Raw genomic sequence first — 18,396 nt, 5'->3', positions numbered from 1 at the left:
AGCATAGAGAAAAAATGAGCTATAGAGTGCTAAGAGGATAGGAACAGTGATCCTGCTTGTTGCATTTTTCATTTAAATAGCTGAGAGTTTATTCAAAAGTTAGTGTTCTCAACATACCTTTTAGGAGATTGCATATAGTCAAGAAGCTGTCAAGCAGGAGTTTCACCTCCTGGACATGAGGCACGAGTTTTTTCTTATGGCCTGGAGCTTGGGGTTCGAGCATGGCCAGCACTGGCCGGAGTGAATCTGCATTCCAGCCTCCCATCAAGAAAGGAGGTGAGCAGCTGATATTCTCATGAATTGCTGCTTCCCACAGTGAACAATACTTCACTTGTCCTGTTAACGGTGATACTACTTTTTGTGACATCCGCCCAAGAAGTCAGTTACAGTCAACTGACAAGGTAAATATAACAGTCATGTATGAAATGCTATGTTTGCTTAATACACACATAATGAGGCTCTCCTGGCATTTACTGAGGTGATAAAATACTGGTCTAGAAATAATTTAAACCGCTCCATCCTCTCATGCAAAAAACCCCCTCTTTTACCCTAGGTGAACGATGAAAATCACTAAAGATAAGTATCTGAGATGAGACTTTGCTTGCGCTAAAGGCAGAACCTGCAGAAGAAAATTCTCAGTGTCTGCTTGAAAGATGTGGGACAAGACAGGTGAGTTCTGAATGTACGCTTACCTGCACTGAAGTTTATTTTAACTAATATGAAGACCCAGCTGCTCAGAGTTTCAAGTAAACATATAATTTCAATGTTGTTGTCCATTGTCAACTATTCAAAGTGCTTTTAGGACACGTAACAAATAGAAAACATCCGAGAACACGTTGTTTACTACTAGGATGCCTATTATGTGTGTTCTTTGTACCGACACTTCTTTTCTGGTTGCCATGCCTCAAAAAATGCAGAGAAGCTAGATAATACTCAGAGAGAACGAATACATTCTGACCAGCAATTTGTAGAGATGATCCCATGAACTGATGGGACCGTAAAACGCTTTCATGAGTGGTAAGATTCCATCTACAGAAGATGTGATCGTTATTTTCTCTTTTCCTATTAGAAAATTTAGGGGAAAAAAGCTACTAAACTAGAAAGCAGACAATTGAAATCCAGTTTTTTTGGTGGAAGTGCTCAGTTAACCCCTGGAACACAACACCTACCACCCCACTCGGGTTTCACGCCGAAAAGGGAGTTTCCAGAGTGTGGATAGTCTTGCAACCCTCCCTTTTTTCCCGCACTACATCTCCCGGCATGCCCCGCTCCCTGCGCGCCCTCTCGTCAGGCGCTGCGCGGAGCCCAGACTACACTTCCCAGCAGGCACCGCCGCCGGAGGAATACATCACCCAGGCGGCCCGGCGCCGCGGTTTTGCGCATGTGCCGCCGAGGGCTGGGCTGTTGCTCCCTGACGGGTGGCTGCGGCGGGTTCTCGCCATGGAGTCCTACGACGTGATAGCGAACCAGCCCGTCGTGATAGACAACGTGAGTGCGGGCGGCGGCGCGTTCCGGGAGCAAGGAGGGCGGGAGGGGCCCGCGGGCCGCAATCCCTTTGTCATCGGGGACGGCCGCGCCCCGCCCCCCCCCGCTTCGCCGGCCCGGCCGCCGCCTTGGGCCCTAGTACAGCGCCGTACGCTGCGTCTTCGCAGGCCGCCGTCGGGGCGGGGCCGCCGCGGTTCGGCTCACCGCGATTGGCTGAGGTGCCTGACTGTAACCCGCTGGAGGGCCGCTGGCCCCTCGCTGGTGCGGAGCAGCCCCCGCAGCCGCCGAGGTGTCTGCTGGATGGGAGGGGCGGGGCGGCCCCATTGGCTGGGGCAGCTGTCAGTCAGTGGGGGCAGCCCAGCGTTACCTGCCGAAGGAGGGCGCCTCCCACCCCGCCTTCGCGGAGAGCTCCTGTGCTTATTGGCAACTAGAGCTGTCCGTCAGGTGGGGCTGCACCCCGCCTCTGCGGCCTCGCCTTGTCCCTCTTTGTGCCTGGGAACAAGCGGGGCTGGTGGGCCCGGCCTTGGCCGGACTCCCAGCATGCTCTGGGGTGTCTGCCCTTCTTTGTTGGACCACGCTGGAGGTAATACCCTGCAGCCAACCCACCCCATCACAGGCCAACTCCCTGCCAGGCCCAGCGAAAGGGGCACAGCCACCCGCAGTACCAGCCACCTCCTCCCAGCGTGTCCAGCCTGCTGCTCACAGCGAGGGAGTGATCAAGGTTCCTATGCTGAAGCCCACAGGAGACAGAGCTGCTGAAGAAACTCCTCCCAGCACGGGTTGTATCAGCTTTAATTTGACAGTGGGGTGTGGTGTCATAGATGGCTGCTCCTATCTGATAATGCTTCTGGTTAGCTCAAAGTAGACCTTCAACCTGTGTGGGTAATAGCTCAGTTTGAGATGAATGGGACTGATTGTGTGCCTTGGTGAGGTACTTCTGGGTCCGGTTCTGATTAGCCCCATCCATGCTGGCATCCCAAGAGAAAGGACCATCCAGGAAGCAGTGGGAGGGCATATCTTGGACGGAGCCTCCTTGAGCACAGTGAGTCACAAATTCATGCTCCTCCCTTCTGACCTCTACTGCCAGATTTTGTTGTTTCAGAGTCAGTGTTGCGCTCCCTTCTTTCTCCATCATCTCAGTTTCTGTTGAATTTTTTTGCCGTATGACGTGGACTTGCTAGCCTAGCGCTTCTCAACCTATTACTTTTGGTTTTTTTCCCATAATCTGAATGATTGTACATCTTCTCAGATCAAGCCAGTTATTCTGACACCTTCTTTATTATTGATCACAATTTCCTCTTTACAACCTGAGGTCTCTGATACAGTTTTGATTTTGTTCATTCCCCTGGAATCACAGCAGACAGATTTATGTTGGATGCTGAAGAAAAATATCTAATGGAAAAGGAGATTAATCAGCAGAATTGACTATGTGGAGAAAAACATGCGATCTTTACTGGAGATGGGTTGATTGTTCTTAGAAATGACTGTAGTAACACTGACTCTGCTGTGGTGCCAAATGATTAGCTAACCATTAAAGTTATTTCCAGGCACTCTGATACTGTGAGGATGAGTTTGTTGTGCTATAGTCATATAATGGCAGCCCATATCTAATTTCAGCCTCTTGTTTAGTTACTTAGCACAGTGATTGCTGCCCCTGCTTCAGACCTGAAGAAGGGCTCATGTGCCAGCAGCTGACTCTTATTTCCTTTCTCATTTTATCAGCTGGTCTTAATAAAAGCTAATTCTTCTTCTTGCCTCTCTGATAAATGAGTTCCCTCCCTTCCCTGTACAAGCAGTAGAATGAAGCAGTTGTTGTGACATCTGTCTTTAATGCTGGCAGGCTGTCAGCTGAGGAGCCTTGTGGTGATGCTGCATTTTTGGTGCTCTTCTGAATTCAGGCAGGATGGGAAGCAGAGCTGCATGGAGTAGGTACTGCTGTTCCTGCTGCCTCATTACTGCTTCTCCTCAGCTGCTGGCAGCTTTTCAAAGCTGAATGTTATCCCATCTTGTGTATGCGTGTGTATGGGAAGGGGAAATGAGGTACTGAGCTGATGAACAAGCCAGACCTCACCCAGTCCCAACTCTGCTCTAGTATCTCAGCATGTTCCAAAAAGACATTAAGGTATATAGCTAAAAACTCAACAAGGAGGGTTTTTTCTCTTACCAAACATTATGTGCAGCTTCATGTTTTCAGCAGGGAGAGTTTTGTAGATGCAGTGAAAGGTTGGAGCTGTACCTCAGCACAACCTTAATACTCTTCATTGTCTTATATGTAATTTTTAAGAGTTGTGTTCCTATCTAATGCTCCAACAAGCTCTCTCTGAAATAAATGGTCTGGGACCCCTGATGAATGTATTGCACATATAAGTAGATGGTGTGGTTCAGCTGTGGCAAGTGCAAATTCCTTGATGTCCATGGAATTGTCTCTGTTTACATAAAAGAGGATAAAATTTGGCTTTGTAGTCTTAAGTGGTGGCATTTTAAACAGCTGAGCTGTTCATAAGGGCCGTTGTGTCTTAGATTTGTTCTTGATCTTACAAAATGTGTATCTGATAAAATACTTCTACAACAATATGAAATGTGTACTCTCCACAAAGAAGTGCTACATGGCAGATTGACTCTCTTGGTGTTTTTCATTTAAATTTGAGTCCTAAATGCATCAAGATGAATGAATCAATAACTGACTAGCTACAGAGCTATCAGAAGAGGCATGTTCAGTTACTTCAAGGTACTCACGAGCATTTTCCATGAGATTATCTTCCTTGACCTTTACATTTGCCATGTATTTTTTCATTCTTTTTTTATTCTTTTGCTCAGATTAAAAGCAAAAAACTGAAACAAACAAAAAATGGGATGAAAGCCCAGCCAGGATAGTTAATGGTGAAAGGATGTTAATTTTGAAATTCTTTTAAGTTTTAATAAATCAGAGCTTGTAGCAGAAGGGAGGATGCATTTGTTTTGCGTATTTGAAACAAAGATGAAAAGCCAGGTCTTTACTTTAAACCTTCTGAATCAGCCGGGGTTATTTCAAAATTTAAACCCTTTCCTCTCATTGTATAGGATCTCAAACTGGTCTATAATAAAAAGATTTACTCAGTGCACACATCTTCAAAGAAGTAAAATGTTTTAAAGAAAAATTGAATACGTCAAAAAGTGCTGTCAGATCTTTGTAGTGTGGAGGTAGCAAACAGCTGTGCTCAGTTTATTCCCAGGCACTTGGAAGCACAGCTGTGCTGAAGTCCCATCCTACTGGCACATTCAAAACAGTCATTTGTCTTGGACTCCAGCTAGGAGTTCTGAACTACCAACACATTAGGTTAATTTTGAACTTCAATTTGTAAATCTTAAAATGCATAACTTGCTGGGAATCTCACCAGGACATGCTGGGTAATTTTTGGCCTGGCATAAGGAAGTTTAGATCTCTGCGTTAAAATGGGAGCATCATTGTTCTCCTGAAACCACTTCCCAGCAGCAGACTGTGCTGGCAGCAAGATCAGTTGTTATCTTGAATAAAATATTCAAGAAGCACAGTATTCTGATGTGGTTACGTTAGTGCCTTTGATTCAACTTTTTTGCTACAATGCTTGACAAAGGAGGGTATTATTTCCCAGGTATAGAGTTGTTTATAAGATATGATAAGGAAAAACAAAACAGTGGTTTTTATTCCTTGCTTGACTTTGAACCAAATAGTCAGAACACAGTCTGTCTAAAGGGAAATAATTTTTAGCACTTCACAGGCCATTTTGTTACACTGGTACCTGTTAGTGCAGACCTTGGGAGTCCCTCTGGCCGGAGGGAGTAGTCCTGCCCAAGTGCCGGCTTGGGTGTGCTGCTTGAGCCAGCCTGGCTGCAGGTGTTTCTCAGGAGACAGGGGTTCAAGTGATCTGTCTTTTATAACTAGCTAGGTCTGGTTTGCAGTGTTCCAGATACTCATCTCTTACAGACGCATTCTGGCAAATCTGACGCTGGCAGTTTTAAGGCAGGAGTGCCCCGGCCCTGATGGCAGTGCACACATGCTCTGTTAAAGCCTGGCACTTCTGCTGAAACTGCTGATGAAAGTAGCTTGGGAATAAGACACTGGGCTGTGAACTGGAGAGTCTGGGGCCGCCCCGCATTCCTTTCTGCTGAGCCTGCTCTGGCTGGTAACCTCTGGCACTGGAATGGGGCAGGCAGCTGGGACGGCAGCATCAGAAACCGCTGCAGCCAGAGCTTTTCTGGCAGAGCTCTGAAGCAACTCACTTGGCTTCAGCCTCCAAGTGAAGGCAGTGATGCTGACCCATGCAGAGGTGGTGGGAAGGGGAAAGCAGTGGAGGAGCTGTATTGCTACTTGTTTTAAAATGCTCTGGAGCAGCCAAAATGTCTTTTTGGCCTCAAACAGAGCAGTCCTGTTGCAGAGCCCTTGAGAGTGAACAGGAACTTCATAGGTAATTGTTTTCAGTGCAAACTTCCACGCTTTGCTCCCAGTATAGGATAAAATGGAACTGCTCCTCTTTCAGCAGAAGAGCTTGCTCCTGTGGTAGTCTGGGATTATCAGTGAAATGGCTTATCCAAGGAGATCCTATGAAAATTGGTTCCTTAGCAAAACTTGGGTGTTCCTGCAAGCTGCTCATTGTTTCAAGATGTCATTCCCTAGCGCAGGGAGAGGAAATGGAGGAGGAGAAGGAGTCTGCACAGATCCAAGTTGATGAAGGGGTTCCCAGGATGATACTGACAGGGACAGGAGCTGTGGGACCAGATGCCCAGCACTGATTCTGTGCCAGGGCCTGCCTGCGACTGGTTTTACGCACTCTGTGTTTGCTGCTGATGCTGCTTTGAATGTCACAGGAGGCTTTTTGGATTTGTGCCTTTCTCACTGCCATACCTAATCTCTTCTTCCTCGTCCCTTTTAAACAAGCCCTACCTTGTAGGCCGCTTTTCCTGCCTCCAGCCCTTCCCCTTGCAGTCTGACTGGCACCTTTGTTCTTTCCAGACCCCAGTCTGCTTCAGTTCCCAGTGTCTTCTCTAACCGGATTTCTGTGATGCGCTTCTTTAGTATTAGCTAATTTATCTACCACCTGATCTTCTTTTCCCTACTCGCCACTCCAACCTGTTTCACACAGGCCTTTCCTACTTTCTTCTCTGACTTTATCCAGCCTCCCTACATCATCTCTAAATCTGCTACTTCTGAGATACCAACAGCCTTCATCCTCCCCCTTTTTAGCAGTGGTCCTTGAAGCTGGCAGGGTTCAGTTGCTGTTGCTCGGATTTATGGAGTGCTCTCCTCTGCCCAGAGAGTATTTAAGATCGATAGAAAAGTGCGGAGCTGGGATTTAGCCTCCTGCACCCCTAGCAATAGCATTGGGTAGAAAAATACTTGTCTGTACAGAGCGGCATTAGGGTGTGTTTGCAGAGCAGTACCAGGACACTCCTGGGTATTCGATATGTTGCTGCCAGGGCAGGTGCCAGTTACTCCCCTCTAGTGGCCAAGCTGGCCTGCTGGCACCTTCCTTTCCCCAGTCCTGCCTGGAGAATCAATCCCTGGGAAGCTTTATTCCTAGTAAAAAGGAGAGGATCTGGCAGTGCTGATGTTCTTTGCTTCTCCTTTAAAACCTGCAAAAATAACTGAATGAATGATAAGCTCTCATACTTATATGTTCCTCCCACAGGGCTCAGGCGTGATTAAAGCAGGTTTTGCAGGCGATCAAATACCGAAATACTGCTTTCCAAACTAGTAAGTATTCTGCTGGTCTTGGTAAGTTCTTAGTACTGTGTAACAATTCTTTGATGTGTAATGGGGAGGAATGGTCCAATTTGTAACTGGAGAAATGAGTTATTCTTTTTCTGCCTGCTGCACAGAAGCATCAGGGAGAGGGGGTCTCTGCTATTAAGTGCTTTGAGATTTTCAGGGGGGCACACACCATAAAAGATGACATCACTTTGTCAGGCTCAACACCAACCAAAGCTGTAGGATCCTTTAGTGTTGAGACATTAGGAAAAGACCCTGGAAAAAGACAAAGTTGGGATGAGAGGTGTGAAGACCTCTATGTAATTTTTTGGTGTGTGGTCTGACGTTTTGATTCCTGCCAGACTTCTTTGGAAGTTTTCTGAGAGTTTTACTGGAAGAAGGACTGCTGAATCAGGAACTCTGAAAAGTTGCTGGCTTTTATTTTCTATGGGGTGGGTTTTCAATGAGTGTATTTGTGTTCTGAGCAATGTGTTCTGTATGCTGAGGTGGAGCATGGAACTATAAATGTCTAATCTGAGCAGCCTACCTGAGGTCAGGCAATACCATGTGGATCTGTCAGCTCAAACCATTGCTCAGTCTAGCCACGTTCACCCCAGGCACTGTTAGAACAAGCAAGTCTGGAATCATCAGCGAAAGTGTGGCCAGACTCAGGTGGCTTATGTCCTGCCAGTTCAAAAGTGTCTACAGTCTGTTCCCTTTACCTCTGATTCTGAGATTAGCTCAGGGCAAACCTGGGTCTGCCTGCACCTGGTAGTGTCCCCAGGCTCACCCATGACTTTAGAAAGTACTGGTTATGACAGAGAGGAACGCAAAGTAGTTAATCTTTGGGTGCATCTGAACTCTCTCTCTAGAAGCATTTATACTCTTGCTTCTGTTCTAGTGTGGGCAGACCAAAGCACATTCGTGTTATGGCTGGTGCTTTAGAAGGGGACATTTTCATTGGTCCAAAGGCAGAGGTAAGAAAATCTGTATACTGCATTTCTCCATATATCTCAGTGTGCTGCAAGGATGGGCAGTAGCAGTTGTGCTTAAAAGGGCTGTGGTTCCTTTATCAGCGTATGGATCTCAAGAGCAGAATAGATTGTCACTTTTAAGTGTGTCCAAGGTGGAGTGGGAAGCTTCTTGAGATTCTTGTGCCAACTTGCTGACCACAGAGCTTTTTCCCAAGTCCTTCTATGTCTCTTCTTTTTCCTAAACTATTTCTAGGTCTGTATGGTTACATGCCCATCTTTTTGGCTGGGAACTTTAGAAATGGACCCTACTTGGTTGCCTTTTATCTCCCTGGTGTGGGCAAGAAGCCTGCTTTCCACAGTCCTGCTTTTGCCAGCATGTAGTTGTATGGTCTCACATGTCTCATGAGCCCTCTGAACTACATTCCCCAATACCATCCTTTTAAGTTTTATATTATGACTGAGCTGGTAGAACAAAGATACTATTTGATGGGTGTCTGTATGTTGGCTTGAAAACTGTTAGGATGGAATGTGCTCTGCAAATGCCAGACTTTCCTACTTGATATAAAAAGGCCATGTTTAGTCTCGTGAATACTTCTCTGGGACACATGTTTGTGATTAATGTTCAGGTTTTGCCCTATATGCTAGAGATATGTTGTCTTTTAGTATAATCAAAATTAAGTGAGTCTGACAGATTAAGTCATAGTCACAGTGCTCAGAAATGTGGTTGTTTGAGTCTGACAGGTATGCTCTGTTGTTGTTTCTGTTTGCTCAGGAGCACAGAGGTCTCCTCTCTATCCGATACCCGATGGAGCATGGCATAGTGAAGGACTGGAACGACATGGAGCGCATTTGGCAGTATGTGTATTCAAAAGACCAACTTCAGACATTCTCAGAGGAGGTGAGATACCTCATTATGTAGTGGCACAGGTGTCATTCAGTGGGCATATAACACCGGGAGCCTTGGAACTTCAGGAAAGACTTGGGACTCCCTTTGCTCTTCTTTCTAAATGTGTCTGCTGTTAAATTAGGCTCTTTCACTTTTCAGGAAATACTGCACAAGAAGCGTACAAGCATAATTCCTCCCCAGATCTAATATTCTGGCCTGACTGAAAATCAGACTTTTCAGCATTTGTTATTCACGCTGTCTCTAATGATTCTGCTGTAGACCAAGTGCTTCTGACTTTTCCTGCTCTGCCCGCACATCAGGCATATCCACTCAGCACTGACATGATTTGAAGTGAGGAAGGAGAAGACCACAATCATGTGATCTGGAAGGAGCTGAACAGAAAAATTATTAAATGACTGAGAGCAATAGGTTGTATAAGTGGAGTAGGAATATTTCTGCCTGCTTGTGCTAAGACCATATGCCTTCACCCTTTCTTAGAGTCAGTGTATTTTGGGCAACCTGGCTGGCTTTTGGCACCAAGAGTCATCTTGTTTGACCTTCACAGGACAGGGTTGCTCAGAGAGTAGATTTCCTAACACTTCTTCATTACTAGACCGGAGCCCTGCTGGTCTTCTAACTTAATAGAGGTTATTCACAGTCTAATACAGCTCAGTAGCTGAAATTATTCCCTTTTACCTGCCCTCTTGCACCAGTGGTTCCTAAAGTGAATGAATAAGCAGAAATATTCTGGAACACACGTCTAGCTGCCTCCTGGTTATTGCAGCACAGCTCCTTCTTTTCTTTACCAGCATCCTGTGCTGCTGACGGAAGCACCCCTAAACCCACGCAAGAACAGAGACCGCGCTGCTGAGGTCTTTTTTGAGACCTTCAATGTGCCAGCACTGTTCATCTCCATGCAAGCTGTGCTTAGCCTGTAAGTGTCTTTCGTCTTTCATTTGTGCTTATGAAATGTTCCTGTGAAATCCATTTTTTTTCCACAAACCAAAAAAAACTGCAGAAGGCGACACGGATGTCTGATTTGTCCCCTTTTCAAGGAAGAACTGAAATTCATTTTCAATTTCTGTAATAGAGTTTACAGGAATTTGCTGAACCATGTTGAGAACTAGGTTTTGGGGTTTTTCTAGCCCCTGTTCATGTGAAATCTCTGGACCCTGAGCTGAGCCTGGATGTGCTGCATGCTTGGGGTCACGTTGAATTGCTTATTCTGACTTGATTGTTTGCTCCTTTGCTAGCTATGCGACTGGGAGGACTACAGGAGTGGTGCTGGACTCCGGGGATGGTGTTACCCATGCGGTCCCCATCTATGAAGGCTTTGCCATGCCTCACTCCATCATGCGGATTGACATTGCTGGCCGTGATGTCTCACGCTTCCTGCGTCTCTATCTGCGGAAGGAAGGCTATGACTTCCACACGACCTCCGAGTTTGAGATTGTCAAGACCATCAAGGAGGTGATGTACTGTCTGTTTCTGTGTTTATCCAAGAAAGGATTTCTGCCCAAGGGAAGTCATGACTTGTGAAACCTAGTGGGAAGTGCCAGCCTACCTAGCTCTGCACCTCATTCCATTATCTACCTGAGGGACACTAGGGTCACTAAGATCGTTAAAGGACTAGAGCATCTCATATGAGGAAAGGCTGAGGCAGCTGGGACTGTTGAGCCATGAGAACAGAAGGTTATGGAGGATGTCATCGATGTATATAAATGTCTGAAGGGAGGGTGCAAAGAAGACAGCCAGGCTCATTTCAGTGATAGGACAAGAGGCACAAACTGAAGCATATGAGGTTCTGTCTGAACATAAACATTTTACTGTGAGGGTAACCAACCAGTAGCACAGGTTATCCAGAGAGTTGTAGAGTCTCCATCCTTGGTAATATTCAAAAGTCATCTGGACATGGTCCTGGGCAACCTGCTGTAGGTGACCCTCCTTGAACAAAGAGGTTGGACAAGATGATCTGCAAGCGGTCCCTTGCAACCTCATCCATCCTGTATTCTGGGGATTTATAGTCAAGATCACATCTAATCCCTTGTGAGGGGCTATTGACATGGAGGTGAAGACAGGCTGGTGGTTCAGAATCTGCTTTGCATTTATCTGTGCTGCAGTTTCTCAGGGGCTGATGATATCTTTCACTAATGTTTGTTTACCCTTCAGGGCAAGGCTCTGTAAAATCCATGGCAGGTAGGGATCACAAGTGGGATAACTGCAAGTTGCTTCCCCTTCCACCACCCGTGAAAGAATTCACTCACAACATTCACATTTACAGAAGCTTCCCCTCTTTATAGGGTTTGCATTGTTTAGTGACTTTAGGGCTATGCAGCAGTTTGGAAAGGCGTGACTAAGGTCCCTAGCAAAGCAGTTACCTTGGCTTCTGTTAAGTGCCAAGAGAGGAGGACAGAGGTGGGACAGTAGCTCAGAGCTGGTGACAGCTCCCAGCAGCTTTGCAGCATTGCCGCACTCACACAGACGGGTTGCTCTCCAATTTCAGCAAGGCTATGTGGGACTCGGCCTGCGCATCCATGCCTTCAGTACATGGGGTCAGTCCTCAGATCAGTACTGGCTGTGATTTCTGTGTGCTGGCGCCTTCCAGTTGCTGTCATACTGTGGGCCCCCGTCACAAGCTACAGTTGCCACAGATAACTGTGGGCTGAGTCAGCAGCCTGTGCCAGGGATTGAGGGTGTTAATGAGCTCTTCTTGAGCCTGTGACCTAGCAGCGAAGGACCATAATAATGGAAATAGTTTGCTTGTTCTGCATGGCCATAGCTCAGTGTGGCTGTGCTGAGGGACGAGTGCTTGTGCTTCATGTCACGGTACAGCTGAATGGCTTTCTCCTGTTGTCCAGACCAGGAGACTTCAGAGAGTTGTAGGTTTTAACCCAGTAGCTGCTCTCTCTGTTCTACAAGTGCTGATTGCTGAATAGGTGAAAAAAGCTGATGTGTGCACAGACTGCAGCATCTGTGGGCCAGAGGATCTAGTGATCAGAGGCTTGCTGGAGAACTCGTCGCTTCAGAAGCCGCCTGTTTTGTACCAACCACCAGTTGCCATGCAATTGCAGCGGCCTTACGGGACAAAGCAAGAGACTTCTAATCTTCATAAATGGCCAAGGCTCCCTTTGCATCTTGAGTGATGAAACTATTAAAAGACATTGTGCTGACTGTTAAATGCAATGTCTTGCACCAGTGCAATCATTTCTCTGGACTATACATTTAGGGAAAGAAAGAGCAGAGGAAAGTGAGCCAAGTCCTGCTATGCATGGTGACTACCCTCACCAGTGAGGCTGTTGAAGAAGGGAGGAAACAACCTGGTGTTTGCTCTCCAACCTACACCTTTTGCTTTATTTTAAGATTAATTTTAGGTGGGGAAGGTGTTGCAGGTTTCTGGGATATACGTGCCAGGAACTTGCAGTGAGATTTCTGCTGATGCTGGTGCATCAGCGTTTGTGACTTGATTTTCAAATCTGAGGGGTTGAGTGTGGCTTCTTGTGTTTGCAGCTTTTTTGCCTGAAGAGAAGTTTGGATGTGCAGCCTGAATGCACTGTGGCAAGCACAAAGCTTGCACAAGGCAAAGGTCCTGGACATGGGAGTTTCTCAATCACAAAAGCTGCTTGTGATCTGTTGGAGTCTGTCTGACTTGAGATTTATTTTTTTTTTAAGGAGAAAAATACTAGGAAAGAAATTTGGGGATGTTGAAAAGCCTAGAGGAGGAATTACCTTGAAAGGAGAACTCTTAATATGTTCTCTGTTTCTTGGTTGACTGTGAGGGTGGTCAAACACTGGAACAGGTTGTCCAAAGAGGTTTATAGATTCTCTATCTTTGCAGGTATTCCAAATATGGCTGGACATGGTTTTGGGCAGCCTGCTCTAACTGACCCTGCCTGAGCAGAGGAGTTGGACTAGATGATCTCAAGTGGCCCCTTCCAACCTAAATGTTCTAGTGATCCTGTTTAGATTTTTTTTTTTTTTAATCCTCAAATGATAAAAATCTGGAATAGCAAAGCTTATTGTGGAGTAAAAAATGTGGAGTGCTGGAGCAGTTTGAAAAGTCAAAGTTTTTTTTTTCCCCTGTAACTTAAAATCTAGGTGGGCAGTGGGAAGCGAGCAGCTTAGATCATAGTAAGAAACTTTTGCTGTTAGCTATTGGTTATCATTTACCCTGTTGAAATGTAATAACGGACTTTGTTCATGCTCCTAATCTGTTGCAAAGTTACCTGAGCCCACCTTTACACAAGGTTAATGTCACTAAAGGTGTTTCAGGTGTGTGTTTTGCTTTGCCCTACAGTAGGTTGTAAGCACTGACAGGATAGTTACCCCATCTGCATAGAGGGAGGTAACTTCTAAGCAGTAAGAGAGAGCTGGAAGCAAGGGATGAACAGGAGCTAGAGGGAGTGTGAGCATCCTTGATGTCTCTGATCATCACATGGAGCTGTAGCATGAATATGCATTTTACGTGATGTGAACTGAAAAGGTCTTTTCCCCAGCACAAAATATTATTGAAATTGGTCTCCACAAAGGGATTCACCGATTTTGATTGTTAGTGAGAGAAGTACTTTATCAGAGACGTTTGGGTTTACCCTTTTCATCTCCCTCTCCCTGACTCTGTTTCCTCTACAGCGTGCCTGCTACCTCTCAATAAACCCCCAGAAGGATGAGACTCTGGAGACTGAGAAGGCTCAGTACTACCTGCCAGATGGAAGCACTATTGAGGTTTGTAAGGACTGCCCTCAGAGGATTCCTGATGTGAAGCACAAGGTTTCCAGAATAGCCTTCTGCCTAGTGATGGGAAATTTAATGCAGTGTTAGGTGGGAGGGAATAATCTTAAAAGACCAGAACTCATCCCAGGCTGTTGACTGGGAACTAAGATCTTTAGGGGAAGAAAACATGATTAGAAACATCACAACTTCTACTGGGAAGTCCTGGGTAGGGATGCAGCATGACCATGGGGACACTGAGGTGTTTGATTGCAGGCTGTGATCTAGCAAATAAATCTTTTTGTAGAGCCAGTATGGAGTGTGGCTCGTTATCAGCTCACTAAATTCAGCATCGGTTTTGTATGTGGCTTTTGTCCTGCCTAGAGGTGCAAAAACAATTGCTTTGAAGTGTGAGTTAGGAATACACCTCAAAAGACTGAGCCCACTGTAGAATGGTTGAAGGAGAGGAAATACAGGACTTACCTCCAGTACCAGGGTGGATCTACTCCCTTTTCTGCCAGTGACCTGCTGTATGGGGCTGAGCAAGTTTCCTCATCTCTTTCACCTGCAAAATGGAAATAGTGCCTTTTCTAGAAGCAGTAGACCAAAGCGGCATTCACTTAGCAGCTAGTGATGCAGCATGAATGTCCAGAAAACTTCTTTTACTCTGAAGTTTCATCTAAGACAGGCAGGCCCAAACTGTAGACAGTGAACAGAGCCACACTGCTCTCTTCTCCTCTGTGCTAACTTCTCCCCTTGCAGATTGGCTCTGCCCGTTTTCGAGCCCCAGAGCTCCTGTTCCGGCCAGACCTGATAGGGGAGGAATGTGAAGGACTCCATGAGGTGCTTGTTTTTGCCATTCAAAAATCAGACATGGACCTGAGGCGAACGCTGTTCTCCAACATCGTGCTGTCTGGAGGCTCCACGCTTTTCAAAGGTTTCTGCCTCTCCTCTTTCAGTGGGCTGTGACATACCTGATCTTGGGCTTCCTTCTTATGTGAAACTGGGAAGATAACCTAGATCACCCAACTTGTCCTGTGGGGTGAGGGCTATGGGAACTCTCTGGTCTCAGCGGGTTACTGTCTAATTTTCTGAGTCCTAGTCATGTCCTTCTGGGTATGCAAGACACCTCTGCCCCTGTACATCACTTCCTGGGCTTGAAGGGCTTTTATTGATTTCCTCCTATCACTCTGTATCAGGACTGAATAGCTGTGTTCATTCCTGCTGCTGTAGTTCAGGATAGCTGAGACTAGGTCCCTAAAAGGCTCTTGCATCTCCTATGTTTCCATTAGGTCTCTAGTGTGTGAGAGAGTCCAATGATCCTGGTACTGCATGAAATGTCAGCTACCTGTGTGCAGAAAACTTTCTACCCATCCCCTCAGGGCTCAGCTGACCCCCATCGACTTAAAGATATCCTCTGCCAGAACCTGTCAGCCTGTTACCCACAGGTGGACATCTCCAGATAGGTCCTGGTGTTCCCATTCAAACCCTGCTCCTGTGCACAAATGGGCTGAACACAGGAGGAATGCCCAGGAAAGGAGGAGGGACCTGGCCCACCTGTGGTCCTAACTAAAAATCTTGTTTGCTCGTCTCAAGTTGCTGCTGAGTGATAGAGCCTGTTGTGCCAGTGTTTGAGGTCTGCCTGAGGGAGGCAGAATCCCATTATCTCACTGTCTGTGTTCTGTGCCTCTCCAAACTGGTCTCTCAGTGCGATCTGGAGTGGGATATTTGAATAGGACTGCATAGGACATGTCCACATTGTTAGTAGATGGAACTTGGGATTTTGCTGAGGAGCTCAGACCACACATTTTCTGTCTTGTGTAGGCTTTGGTGACAGGCTGTTGAGTGAAGTGAAGAAACTAGCTCCGAAGGACGTCAAAATAAGGGTAGGAGCAATCTCTTTTGTGGCTATCACTTACTATGTGTGGTGTTCTCTGGCCTTTAAAGAACCATGCTAAGAATGCAGCTGCCATTTGCTTCAAACCAGAAACGGCTTTCCTGAGACAGCCCAACAGTATTTGCTGTTATGATGAAAACCTGTTTGGTTTCATCATAGAGAAGGTGGCTCCTGACAACATGACCCCTGTCCAGGATCCTGGACCACTGTGGTTCTTCTGGAGGGTGCTGCTGGGTGTCTTTCTGGTGGGAGAAACATACCTGTGTTTGTTAGTTGTCAGCTATGGTGAAATGGAGGCAGTGTGCCAGGAGGAGCAGACTGGAGCTTGGGAAAGTACTGACTGATTCTCTCTTTCTCCCAGATATCAGCTCCTCAGGAGAGATTGTATTCCACGTGGATTGGGTATGTACTGCACAGTGACACATCTTGCTGTGGGACGAGGGGAGGCGCAGCCTGCTAGCACTTATGCTGTTGTCCCTTCTGGTGCTGTGTCGGTAGGGCTTCATCATTCAGCTGCGCGATGCTCAGTGCAGTTACTGAGCTAACTCCACCTGCACTGCCAGCCCCTTAGCCTTTTCTGTCCTTAGGGCTCCTGCAGGACCTGTTGATCTTCCTTGTCTTCCCAGTCTTAATGTCCAATCTAAGGGAGCACAAGCTCATAGGTAGTATGTTCCTTAGGGCAGAGGCTCTAGGTATATTCTCCCTTATGTGTTCGTCTTTGCTGCAGATGGGGAGAACTAAACTCTGCTCCATAATCCTGGGAAGTGAGACCAGATCCCATAGGAAGAGAGCTGGTGTTTGGAGCAGCATCAGCAGGTTGTTTGGGTGGGAGAGGCTGGTGCCAGGCGCTGTAGTGCCAGCACGTTTGAGGCTGACAGGAGGGGAAGTGGCTGTCCAGAGAGGGTTTCTTTTGTAGATAACTGAGAGCCTTGGCGTCTTTCTGACGTGGAAGTGTTACGCAATAGAAACAGCTCATCTCTGCAGAGGTGTGATGAGGGTGCCCCCAACATCTTCCTTTAACACATAATGTGCCTGTCTTTCCCCAGTGGCTCTATCCTGGCCTCACTGGACACCTTTAAGAAAATGTGGGTTTCGAAAAAAGAATATGAAGAAGACGGAGCTCGTGCCATCCACCGAAAATCCTTCTAGCCCTGGGACCTGTCCTCAGTCTCCTCTGAAGACTCACTTCAGTTCTAAACTCGCTTTTCTGAGTCCGAGTGTCTGAGAGCTGCCTGTGTGTGTGTGTGTGCGTGCCAGCATGCCCCGATGTCACTGAGCAAAGACAACAGCAGCAGGAGGGTTGTATTAGTACTACTAACTTTTTTTATTTTATTTTTGTTTTTTTTTTTAAATGGAAAGGAGAAAATACCAATCTGAATTTCTCCAGAATGGCCCATTCCCTTTTTCATTTCAGTCCCTTAATTTCTGTATTGCAATTACATGCGTCACTGTAAAACAAACAAGCAAGCAAAAACAAAGGGAACAGCTTATAGAAACTGCCTAGCAAGCCAGAAGGGAGCCAACCACTGCAGACTGCTCACACAGGCTTTAGTCAGCCCAACTGCGATGCCTGGATTGTCTGGAAACACTCGTAGCTGAGGCCCCATCGCTACTTTCTTCTTCAGCAGTGTCTTCACCATCAGTACGTTTTTGAAGTTGTTTTTAATATATTTTTTTTATTAAGAGAAAGCACATTCTCAACAGTTAAGCCCATTTGCCCCCACTGTTTTTGGTGCGTGTATGCATGTGTAACTTCTTAGCCTGATGTGTGGGTCTGCACCACAGCTGGAGAAGTTGGTGATAGGACTTAGTTTGTATTGCATGGAGTAGAACAAAGCAAATCTAATCAGTTAGCATTGTACTAGACGGTTATTCTCTCGTACCTTGTTTTAAATATCTTTTCTCTGGAAGCAAGTGCCCCGGAATGGGGGTGAAGGCACTTGTGTGTTCCCCCTCAACCTGCCAAGATTTGCAGTGCTGAGTTCTCCTGTTCTTTCTCTGTAAGAGTTGAGGCTGTTGCCCTCCTTCCTGCCATGTCAGGGCAAAGGGAGCATGTATTTGCAGCCAAGCATAACTCTTGTGTACTTTACTTTATCCATTCTGGGGCAAAATAATAATTGGAAAGGTGCATTGTAATGTAAGAATTGTTTTATTTATTGAAACATCTGAGGATATCTCAAATACTGACTGCAGCACCCAGGAATTATGCTTTGGGTCTTCTTTGAACACCTGTTACCCAGCTGCCCATGGTTCGATGTTAACGCTGTTTACAGCAGAATAGCCTGACAGCCCTTGTGGCACCACCCAGTGACTGCTCCGTAGGGAATGTGCTAAATGAGAGGACAATAAACTGCACCAGGACACTGTTGTGAGCAGGAAGCTGTTGTGATGGCTGTGTTCTGCTGTACTGTGTATGCCTTTCTGCTCACTTGGTGGCTGCTTTGCTTTTACAGCCGCGGGCAGGCCTACAGCCATGCTTGGTCTTGGGGTGCGTCAGTGTTTCCCCTTCAGGTTTTTTTAATGCATTATTTGGTGCTTCCCCCCCCGCCATGTCACTTTTCTGCAATACCTGGCAGTAGCAGTGGAGCTGGCATTACTTGGTGGCAGTTCCTCCCTGTTCCCCTCCCTTTCTGTTCATTGCCATGCATCACCTGGGGGTCACTCTTGAGCGCAGAGATGGGGCATAGAGCTGGCTGCAGCAGAGGCGCAACAAAAGCTGGTGCATTGCCCCCGCTGCGATGAAGGC

At 46.5% G+C, this 18,396-nt stretch overlaps 1 protein-coding gene across 1 annotated transcript; it reads left to right on the top strand.

The window, feature by feature from the left end:
• The first annotated feature begins 1,321 nt into the window (after positions 1-1,321).
• ACTR1A (actin related protein 1A) lies at positions 1,322-17,527 on the top strand. The gene is made up of 11 exons (XM_082002557.1): positions 1,322-1,488; positions 7,131-7,195; positions 8,091-8,166; positions 8,936-9,061; positions 9,859-9,983; positions 10,303-10,519; positions 13,676-13,768; positions 14,516-14,690; positions 15,578-15,639; positions 16,012-16,052; positions 16,697-17,527. The coding sequence occupies exons 1-11, from the start codon at positions 1,441-1,443 to the stop codon at positions 16,797-16,799; spliced, it is 1,131 nt and encodes a 376-aa protein (XP_081858683.1). The 5' UTR covers positions 1,322-1,440; the 3' UTR covers positions 16,800-17,527.
• Positions 17,528-18,396: the final 869 nt, after the last annotated feature.

This window comes from Phaethon aethereus (assembly GCF_964289735.1).
Source record: "Phaethon aethereus genome assembly, chromosome: 7".
In the NCBI taxonomy this organism is placed as follows: domain Eukaryota; kingdom Metazoa; phylum Chordata; class Aves; order Phaethontiformes; family Phaethontidae; genus Phaethon; species Phaethon aethereus.
This window is presented reverse-complemented; position numbering and strand designations above follow the sequence as displayed.